Raw genomic sequence first — 11,950 nt, forward strand, 5'->3', positions numbered from 1 at the left:
TTGATACTGAATCCTATAGATATACATTAAAATGCAGTATGTTCTCCTTTAAATGCCTCATTCCTGGGCCCTGCAGCACTCTTCACTCACTCTTCCCATTTCATCACTATATATACTGTGTATGTGTGTACTGTATATTCTTTTATATCTATTGCATAACATTTCTTTGTTTATGTTTTAAAATAATGTTTTATGTTATATTTCTTTGAGCCAGACCATATTTGGAATTATTGTATAGTGCACAGCACTCAGAAGTGGAAATGTGCTTAAAAAGAGCAAACAGAATTGAATTGAATTTTATTGCAACCCCTAATCTGTGTCACTTTGTCAGTAAACATACTTCTTATGTAGCCAGACCTCTAGGCCACAGCATGACCTTCATAAGTGTTTTTACTCACTTTTGACCTTGTAGCTTAATAAATAATAAGATAAGTGCATTCTTTCAATAGAAAATACTGCTTTCCTCAACAAGAAAACAATAAATAAATAAATAAAAATACTGTATTAAATATGTTTAAAATATATTAACAAAAAATTGCCCAGTCATTGTCCAACAACTGAACAAAAACTACACATACATACATACAGTACATACATACATAAAAATACTGTATTAAATATATTTTAACAAAAGATGTGAACTTTAAAATTACCCAGTCATCATCCAACAACTGAATAAAAATTACACATAAATACATAAATAAATAACAAAACTTACATAATAATGTAGAAATGTTAACAATTATATGTAAAGCTGAAATTTAGTCTCACTCTTTTTTTCACCACAAATTTTCTGTACCTTTCCATGTTTTATAGGTAATAATATTCTGTACTGTGCATATATATATATATATATATATATATATATATATATAAATTCTATATTAGAATCATACTTGACTCCAGTCATTTTAAAATCTACTGAGAAAGTGCAAAGGGAACAAAACACGAGCACAAGTTGTCCTTCTGTTGTAAGGATTTGTGAAAATTGTCCCCACAATAATGTAAACATCTGACCTTGACACTTATACTGTACACACTGATATACTGCTATCAATACATATTATACTACTATTGAATTGCTAATTCGATATGCCTAAATATAACAAGAACTTAAGATGAAAAAAGACCAGAACCTTCAACATTATATAATATTCAAGATTACCAAAATGTTTCAGCAAAAAAAAAAAAAAAAAATGTAAATAGTTGTGAAATGGGAAAAGCACTTTTGACAGGATACTGTGCTTAGCAATCTTCGGTTTGATTTCTGATAGATATGTAAAGCATGCCCTCCTTTTTGCAACTTACTAAGGTAAGGCAGGCAATTTCTAATGTACTTCATTAAATCTCAAACTACATAGTCCTTCTTCAGGGGCAGAAGTGAAAAGCATTGCACCTTTAAATTATAATAAATGTCTTGTGCAAGCAAAATAGTGATTTTCTTTGTAGATTTATACAGTATATACAGCATATCATTTCATCCTTTAGTCACATGGTTTATTGATCTTTTCTTTAAAACTTATTACTTGTTCTTCCATTGTTACAAAATGAGTGAAGCTATGGTCAAGAAAATGAATATGTTAACTACAGCATTTAAGAGGATGAGCTAAACCATATTGTATAATGAACTAAATTACTATTTTAATTTTTCATTTGGGTTTTCTCCTCCTATGCTAAACTTGTACATTTTAACCTTTTTAATCAGTCACCGGTAAACTCAATCATTTTTTCTGCAAAAACCTCTTGGAAGTTTGAAAGCTGTTTCATTTGTTCGGTTTGCATGGAGTGCCTTCTCATCAGCTTTTTCTTGTGTTTGAAATCGCTGCGTTTTGGGGAGCTCGGAGCCACTGGCACTAAGATCTTATGGATGGAATGCACTGGAGAAGGGGGTTTACCATTTGCTCTGATGTCTGGTATAGGGCGGTGAGGGTTGACATTTAGAGGAGGAAGGAAGCCCGGCCGAGTGTGAGAAATATGGTCCAGGAGAAGAGTGCCAGATCCTCTACGTTCCAGTAGCCCTGGTGGTCTCCGTCTCATTGTAATGGGGGAGACAGAGTTGGGGATGCTCTCAAGAGATTCCCTAGAAGAGCTTGTGAGTAAAGAAAGGGGAGAAGCATTGTACTTGCGCCGTTCCACAGAAACACGACCGGAATCAGGAGACCCAGGGATAGATTCTGGACACAGGTGAGTATCAGACTCATAGTGCTCCATTCGAGTTAGTTTGGGATGAGCCAAACTGCGAGTATTGGTGGATATTAGACCAGAGGTAGTGGAAGGCCCAGTTTCCTGAGATTCAGGAGCTGTGTTTCTTCTGTGAAATGCTTGATGCTGTTGAACCTTATCAGCCCAAGATGTTCCATAAAGGGTTGCAGTATCCTCTGAACAGGAACGATCCATTATCTTTGGAGAGGATGGGTCTGGTGTTTCAATGCTGTGTCGCCTAGATAGGAAAGGCTTAGTCGAATTCGAAATATTTAATCCATTAAGTTCTGACATTACCTCTTCATCAACTGACATGTTTTTAACTGACTGATTCTGTAAATGATGTTGCTCTTGAGATGCTGCAGCTAATACTGAGGGAGCTACCAAACCCCAAGGTTCTGAATTAAGCCTTTTAAGAAGCTTCTTTGGACCAGAGGGAGGGACTCTTTTCTCAACAGGATGTCGAGCAGTTGGTAAAGGTAGTGCTGTTTGAAGGGCAAAGCTAAAGATGCCTTCTTCTTCCTTTTCACTCCCAGGAGATGCTGAGGTACGGATTTCCACATCAGAAGGTGACATGCAAGCTACTGGTGAGAGCTTATCTTCAATGCCAGGTGATGGTGGTGAGTTCAGATACTGTTTTGTCTTTTTGGTACCAGAGGGGGAGGTGTCAGTAGTTATTATGATCACCTCCTTACCCTTGGCTTTACAAGCATCAAGCAAAATCTGAAGGGTTTCCCTGTCTCCTTTATTGATGGCATGTACTAGGGCTGAAGAACCAGCATAATCCTTCAAACTGGGGTCAGCTCCATACTCCAACAACATGGAAATTACTTCTTTGCTGGCTTTCTCTGCACAAGCATGCATTAAAGCTGTCCTACCAGATTTATCAGCTATGTTTGGGTCTGCACCCTTTTCTAGAAGATATTTAATAATCTTTTGTTGGTTTTGAGGATCGTCATAGACTGCCAAGCAAGCAGCCATGATGGGGGTTTCTCCACGCTCATTGCCTTCATTGATATATGCTCCACCTTCCAGTAACAGCCTAGTCAAACGCAATTTCCCCTGATACACAGCCTTGAGGAGGGCATTTCCTTCTGTCTGGAGGGCTCCAGCTTCTCCCATGGCAATGTGTTTTTGTCACTAGGCCCTCATTGTTGAGAAAGTAGCATGAGAGAATTCAGTAATTCCTGGAAATTAAACAAAATAAAAATATTAGCCATAAGTTAATTAATAGTACTTAAGTATGTTTTTTACTTAAACCTATTTACTTGTTAGTCAGGTATATTTGTCCATACGTCCTCTGCCACCATTAAACTGATACATACTCGCAAAATAGCGTTACAATTAAAAGTGCCTTTCTGATTGATTACCTTTGAAAACTTTGGGGCATTCGAGAGTAATCCCCAAACTGAAGTAACAACCAGAGAACCATGGGTAAAAACAGAAAAATGAGCTTTATTAATAAACAAAGGAATAATTACATCATGGTAAAAGATTTAGGAGACAAAAGGGTAGAACAAGCAAAGGAGGTTACTGACTAACCCATGGGATTCATGGCCTGCTTACTCACTACAGTACACTTTTCTCCTCCTCACCTTCTTCCTGAATCATTGCACTTCTTATCTCTGGCCTTCCTCCCTTGTCTAACTGTCTCTCCAAACTTGAAGCTCACAAGCTTTGTGGCCATGAAGATTTTTAATTCTAGAAACACCTTCACTTCCTGGTAATCCATAGCAAACATTTATAGGTTACTAGATGTCCAGCCAAGCCTGTGGCACTCCTACCTGTTCTTCTCACCACAGAATTCTCCTCTCAGTATGCTTTCATGGGCACAACATACTGCACTCTAGTGACATGTGGAAAAGAAATAGCATTAATAAGCCCATTCCACTCAAATCATCACTCTTTCTATTAAATAACTGGCATGTCCTCTTTATATGAAAGTGGCTGGTATATAAGTCTAATTTGAACATTTAGGCATCCCACAGAGGATTGTGCACTATGTCTAGAAGGCTTCCAGGCAACAAACTTTTGCACAGTTCTTAGCACTGACCAAAAGGAGACATCCTGCCCATTCACTTGTCTGTACTTCTCATAAGTGGTTATTGTGGTACAGACGAGAGCTGTCAAAACTTCTGCCATCAGTGTTGGATGTAAGACAGGAGTTAAGTTTGAACTAGACAGACACAAAGTCCACACCTGCACTTGCTCTTTTTGCATCCATTTGAAATTTAAAATGTCAAGACTGATTCAAGGCCTATTTGGGTATGTCCTGTTGTAAGAAAACAGATAGAGAGTGGGACATTGAAGAGCTGCTGCAGTGTTACAGCAAGAACAGATTTTTTTGCTGCATTGTCCCTTTTATTATAAGATGTTTGGAGATATGTATAAAAAAACACCCTAATGCATTCCAAAACAGTATATTTCCGCCCCCTGTTTGTGTATGCTGCATGGTATTTTCTAAGTAATGTACAGTTTCCCTTTGATGATAGCAAGGTAGATTTATCCAGAACGGAAAAACTGTTTCCTTTTACCACAGCATGCCATGAATGAACATTAAGTAACTCCATGTTGCTGGCTGAACTGATATACATTCAAGCACTATCTGCATGCAAAATGAAAGACATCAGCCTACCTGAATACAGAATCATTGCCCTACAGACCAGGGACCAACTCCATCTATACGAGTACTATTTGCAATATACCAAAACCAGCAGTCTGAGTGATATTTTACATTATAAACAGCAGCCCTGCAATACAGCACAGTGTCAGTCATTGCGCACTCCCCAGCATGTGGTGGCGTCCATTGTGAACCACATGCCTCTTTCAGTTGGATCTTATTCATGTCCTCTGGCATATCTACATCTTTACCAGACAACAGACAGACAACAAGATCTAGCTTTTTATATGTATAAGGATAATTACTTGTTTTTAGATCAATCTACATAATTGAAAAAAACTTTTAAAATGTATTTCTTTGGCAGTCACTCACATTTCAAGGTTATTCTCAAATTGAAACAACAGATAACAATGCCAGACTTTCATGTTCAGGAAGAACACTAAAGTGTTTGCCTTTCTTTCAAATTCAGTAAAAAGTCAAAATTCAGTAAAAGGTCAAAATGAATTACATTAACGATGATTTAAAAAACTGCTTTCCATAATTATTCCATTCAGATATAAATTCTTAAAAAACTGCCAACTAAAGCATGTTTAATAAATATCACCAGCCTATGATCATTGGATATGTAAATGATATTTATAAAAAGAATAGTGATAATTCCTGCTCAAACATTTCACAGATCACAATGTTGATAGCACACAAAATAAAAAATCAGGGCATTAAAAGGTACGATAGCTCATAAGATGACATAAGAAAAGGAGTACCACAAGAGTTAGCAATCTATGGAGCTACTGTATGTTACAAACTAGCTAAAAGTACATAGATCATAGTAATATATGGAAGGAGTTAAAAGCTATTATGTGGTAATAAATCTATTTTGTAAAACTTTGCATACATTTTGAGCAAAACACTACCACAATCTTTACATTGTAGATTTATATACTCTGAGGCCATTTTGATAGGTAAACCTATCTACAGTAGGAAGGGCCCAGTATGGCCTCTAGAAAAACCTGGATTCCTCAAAGTGTTGATTCAATACAGTGCTGAAAACATTCTTTAAGCATTTTGGGTCCATGCTGAGTAGCATCATGCAGTCTTGCAGGTTTTACATTCATTTAGCAAACTTCGTGATGCCCCTTAACTTAAGGTACTCTTTTGATTGAGATCTGGGGGGCTGAACAGGTCACTGAAACTACCTTGAAAAAATGACTGCTTTTTGACATAGTCAATATCCTTCTGGAAGTACCATTTTGAAAAGGGTCACAATGTGATCGAAAGGGATAGACTCAGTCCATTGTGTTGTGGAATTCAAATGGTGTTCAACTGGAATTAAGAGGTCTAAGAAGACATTCTCCATACCATTACATTACTGCCACAGTTCAGGGTGGATTCATGCTGTTTACTCCAAATAATTTATAATGTAACCATTTCCATTTCAGCACAGAAATCAAGATTCAATAGACCTGGCAATGTTTTTCTAATTTTCATTCATCCACTTTTGATGATCACTTGCCCACTGCATCTTTAACTTCCTGTTCCTTAGCTGACTGGAGTGGAGGACGACGTTGTGTTCTGCTGCTCTTGTAGCCCATCCACTTCAAGGTCCAAAGTGTTGTGTGCTCAGTGATGCCTTTCTGCACATTGTAGTAAAGAGCTGCTATTTGTTTTGTTTTTTTGTGGCTTTTCTGTTACTTTAAACAAGTCTAATTATCCTCCTCTGCCCTCTGTCATTAACAAGGTGTTTTTGTCCACTTTACTGCAAATCATTGGATATTTATTGCTTATTATCACACCATTCTCTGGAAATTCAAAAGACTAGTGTATGAAAATCACAGGAGGACAGCTGTTTCAGAGATGCTAGCATCACTTCTGGCATCAACAATCATACCAAAGCCAGTCACTCCTATCAGTCATGTATCTTGTCCATTCTAGTGTAAAAACTGCAGACCTTTTCTAGCGTAAAACTGCAGACCTTTTCCAAATTCTATACTTATGGAGTTGCAGCCACCTAACTGGCTGTTTCTGGAGCAGGCTATGTGTGCTAATGAGTGGGTGCAGGAAGATCATTGCACTGATTCCAGATTATTGCAGGAGTTCATCAATCTATTTTAAAATAAGCAGAATACTGAATATAGGAAAATCTAATAAATACCTCTGTATTCAATGCATATTTTCAAGTATTAGCTCTTTCAGAGTCCATAACTCATTGTGATCATTACGTAGTAATGCTGGGATGTTTGAAATGGTCCAGGAAATATTCTGATTATTAGAATACTTGCTGTCCCCCGCGGCTCTGCCCATGTAGTAGTGCAACAGGACAAACTTTAAAAATCATTAAAAAAAATGTAATTCTAGCCAAGCGGAAGGAAGGTACGCTCCAACGTCAAACATTGGTCACTGTATCTGATTGTGTTCAGCTCTGACGGGAGAGCATCCCCAACGTGGGGAGAAAAGCACGTGGCCGTGATCTCTCTGCCAATGAGCGGCTACCCTCTAAAACACATGCAGTTCTGATCTCTTTCTCAAAAATGTCAAACGTTACTGCTTAACAATCTGTAGATGATAATGTCTGTTGAAAAATCTGGTATTGCAAGCTAAGTGGAGGCAATGTGCACTCCAACACGTGTTGAGAGGTAAACTGACTCGAACGGGGACTGGCGCGTGAGTGAGGATGGCCTTGCCCCCTCCCCCTCACTGCCAGCAGCCTTTCTCTTCGATTAGCTCAAATTGGTGCTCTTTATGTTGATTTGGATTTATTAAAATGCCATTCATTTATTTTTAAAGTGTTTCTAAGGTGATATTACTGTTTAATTTTTGGAAATACTTCGACAGTGTGCACTGAGTGAATTCCATGACTGTTTGCAATATGGTTTGACCATCACAGTGGGAAATTTTCCAAAGACTTACTTGCCAGTCTTCTTGGAGGGTTATTATCATGTTTCCCTATGAAGCATGGTTTCATTTCTGCATGACATTTCTCTTGAGTGAAGCCCTTGTATAGCAGAGATGTCTGAAGCTGAAAAGTAAAACCAAAATGTCAATCCATATTTTTTATATTAACCGTAATAATACAGTATATGCTTTTCTCTTCAAAATATTCACACATTCATCCATTTAAAGAACACATTTTATTCTAATTCAGGGTTGCAGCCAAGGGCAGGAACCAACTCTAGCCAGAGAGACAGTTACTTGCAAAGGGAACCCCCTAAATATAATGCTTAGAATTATTTCAATTCATCTGTAAGAAAAAAGAGGTGCAGTGGAGCTGCAGTTGTCTCACAGCTACAGGAGACTGGATTGAAATCCCAGCTCAAGTGCTGTCTGTGTTGAGTTTGTGTGTTTCCTCTGTGTCTAGACCTGGCCTTATAGCTTTCATAACTCATCCCAAAGACATGAAGGTTAATTCATTAAGTGATTCTTCATTGGCCATGAGTTAGTGCAGGTGTCTAGGCCTGATTTAAGACTTGCATGGATAGACAGATAAATGACACAGAAGACACAGTATGAGGTACAGAAGAATTAAATGGGTTTTGAGTTAGTATATGCAAGTAGGAATTTAACTGTACTTGCTATACACAATAATAAAACCCTATAAACCCTAGTATTTATGAGAATGCCTTTCCTAAAGCTTATAATACTTGGGTGAAGTGAATTAAATTTAATTCAACCTTTGTATAAAAATGAATGGAACATTATCTATTCATCCATTTTTTAACCTTTTAATTCATTTCGTAGTCAAGGGTGCTATAGCCTATCTTTTGGGCAGTATTTGAAGAAAAAAAAGAGCGAATGTGACCCTTTAATAGCAATTTAAATTTGTGTTAACCGTAGTATACTGTGTCCATGGCAGTTGGGTGCAAACAAGTACTGTATTTATGTTCTGTGTTATACGTATAATACAAACAGAAAAAAAGCAAGCAAGACAGTATGTTCAACGGAAGCTGCTGATTATTCAGTGTGGACCAGCTGCTGGACAAATAGTATAACCGTCCAACAGTACATAACATTCTTTATCCTGTCTAATCGAAATGAGACTCACGGGAGTTGGTGCATATCCTGGCAGCATGAAATGTAAGGCCGAAAACAGCCATGGACACTATGCCAATTCATCACAGGGCCCATTGGGACAACTGAGATGATTTAGACTCACCAATCAATCTAACACGCTCATTTTAGGCATATGGGAGAAAAGCAAGAGTACTATAAGAAAAGCCCATAAAGACACAATTATAATATTAAACTCCACACAAGATCTGAGAAGCATCAGCATAAATCACTTCACTACTGTGCCACTACAGGGGTAATATACTATATAACATAACATAGCATTCTCAAACCAACTTAATCAAATTCAGGGTCAAGGAAGGCCTATCCAGGAAGCATCAGGCACACGGCAGGAACCAATCCTCAATAACACATCAGACCATCACAGGTCACACACTTATGCATGGTCAGTTCAGAATTGCCCATACAATGTCCACGCTGATACAAGGAGAACATGTACATTCTACACAAGACACAAGAGGACACAAGCTTAAGTGTAGCACTTTGGGACTGTAGCTCTAACCAGTAGGCCTAGAGTAATAGCAGATCACATTAAATCAAGCAGACACACATGCGTTTTCATTCAAAAGTTAAAAGAATCAACCATTCCTTTGTTATTTTATATTGTAAGATTAACAACATATATCATCACAAGGCACGTTGCAGAATGGGCAAAAATCAGAATGCAGATTTAAATATACAAACTAAATAATGTGATAAAAACAGCACAACAAATACAAAAATTCAGCCCTGTCAGATACCTGAAAGGTTTTGTACATATAAATGACAGTTTATAAATACTAAGTATCAAAAAGCGCTATACAATATAAAACATTGTCAAGAGATAATTCCAAGTCACTCTAAAGTCTGGGATATCAACTGGAGCCCAACAGTTTATATTATTAAAAGGAAAGTGGGACAAAAACATCACCACCATGGACTGCCTGCAGCAATAGTGGTCACTTCCCAGTCACTCCGAACAGCACAGCAATGCTCTCATGTGTCAAATATGCCCCCACTTTCTACTAAGGGTACTGCTTTTCAAGGCATACTGTTAGGTGTGAGGGGATGGGGGTCAGATTGTTGCTTGGTAGAGAACAGATACACTGGTAATCATTCAGAGGCTCCACCTGTCATTGTGTTTCAAACAAAGTCTTCTTCATTAGGTGGGCACACCAACTATTATAGTATAAAACTGAACGCTATATAAATAGCAGTGATGGGGAACACTCAGAAATGAAGGAACGGCAATTAAAAATGTACAACAGAGAAGGCGTGCCTTCAATTTGGGCTTGAACTCAATGCAGAATATCTATAAGTAGCTCTAGGTTATAAGTAGTTCTAGAGCTTAAAAGACATAAAAACAAGTTGTTTAACGTGGTTACTGTGGAATGGCAAGAAGGCCACCATCCTAAAACCTCAACAGCTCTAGCAGCATGGATAAATATTCTGAAGTGTTCAAACAATTTTGTAATTGACAAGTAAACTGCTGAAAATTATTTAATAAGTGACAGGAACCCAAGTGAGGGGTAATGTGGTTACAGTGTTTTCCTTGGTCTTTTGCATTACACAGCTTTTAAATAAACAAAATGGAAGAATTTGTTAAAAATACTTAGGTATGAGCTTTAGATATGAATTTTAAGAACCTGCAACTAGCTAATAGTATCACACTTATAACCAAAATACTCAAACACATTAATAAAGAGTCAAGCAGTTAACCTCAATAAAAAGATCAAAATACATCAAGTGATTAAGAATGTAACATTGAAACAAAGTAATGTTAAGTGAATTTTAATCAACCTATAGAGTGAAGTTTCCCAATAAAACTGTCAAATTCTGCATTTTATTTATCAATTTTCCAATTAAGCAATTAAACAGCACTTGATAATTAATCACATATCCTCTGGTAACTGCTCATTGGCCCAAGAACATTCAATGAGCTCAGCAATTGAAATCATCAATTAAAAGTGAACAAAACTGAAAAACTCCCTTGAAATATTAAACACATTACAAAATAAAACAAACACGTTATTGGAGGTTATGTCAGGGGAATACTTCACATGATTCAGTCATACATCTATTTAAGATCATGAGAAGATGATCACATTGTGGCCAATTTAGAGTGGTCAACTACCCAACCCAAAAGCCTTTGGAATGTCAAAAGAAAACCTTTATAAATAACAGACAATATATACATTCCATACAGACAGCTACCAGGCCAGGTTTTAACAACAGTCTCCTAGAACACTAAAAACTGCAACACTTTGCCATCTTAACTTAAAAATTAACTTTTGATAAATACTTTCATGGGTATAAATCGTTGCACAAAAACAATGACATTCCATGTCCATTTCAGCTTTTATGTAAACCACATATAAGTAACTTGTTGGTCATTATAATATTTCATAAGATATTCTTTGTGTACTTAATTTAGTTTATTCAATATTCTTTCCCACAACTCTCCTTACAATAGGTTAAGATATGTCCTTTATAATTACACCCCAGTGCTCAATGACACAGTAAGCAGGTTTATTAGAAAAGACAATGAGTTGTGCTCTTGACAAGCATATTTTTTCTTTTTCATTTTTTTTCTACTTTTCCTTCTCTCACACTTCACAAATCATCAGGTATCGTCTGGTAAGGTGAGGCGGAAGATTTAAGCTTGATATTATACATGATAAGCCCCTTTTCAGCTGGTACAATATATTATGACAGATGAACACCTAATATGAAATTAAATTTTATGTGCTCTGGGCATATCAGTGGTTTCTATGAGCCACTATGTCACCCAGTTGTGACACCAATCATCCATCCATTTTCTTTATCTTGCTTATTCCACCACAGGTTCATGGGAACGAGAGTGTATCCTGGTAACATGAGAGACAATGTAAATAAAACACTGGAGTATCCTTCTTCTTCTGGGCACACACATGTACACAGGCACCCTTAAACACATGGGTTCAACCACCCTCATTGTGCACATTTTAGGATCTGGGAAGTAACCAAAGAAAGCCATCACAGACATGGAGTGATCTTGTAAATGCAGTATAAAGTGAAAGGACCCAGAAATTAATTCATGTGGGG

At 37.2% G+C, this 11,950-nt stretch overlaps 1 protein-coding gene across 1 annotated transcript; it reads right to left on the reverse strand.

Moving 5' to 3' along the window:
* Positions 1 to 939: 939 nt before the first annotated feature.
* LOC114646131 (ankyrin repeat domain-containing protein 34A) lies at positions 940 to 7,835 on the reverse strand. The gene is made up of 2 exons (XM_028794136.2): positions 7,730 to 7,835; positions 940 to 3,389 (listed from the first exon to the last, which is right to left on the reverse strand). The coding sequence occupies exon 2, from the start codon at positions 3,322 to 3,324 to the stop codon at positions 1,702 to 1,704; it is 1,623 nt and encodes a 540-aa protein (XP_028649969.1). The 5' UTR covers positions 3,325 to 3,389; positions 7,730 to 7,835; the 3' UTR covers positions 940 to 1,701.
* Between the last annotated feature and the right edge of the window lie 4,115 nt (positions 7,836 to 11,950).

This window comes from Erpetoichthys calabaricus, chromosome 2 (assembly GCF_900747795.2).
Source record: "Erpetoichthys calabaricus chromosome 2, fErpCal1.3, whole genome shotgun sequence".
NCBI classification, from domain to species: Eukaryota; Metazoa; Chordata; class Cladistia; order Polypteriformes; family Polypteridae; genus Erpetoichthys; species Erpetoichthys calabaricus.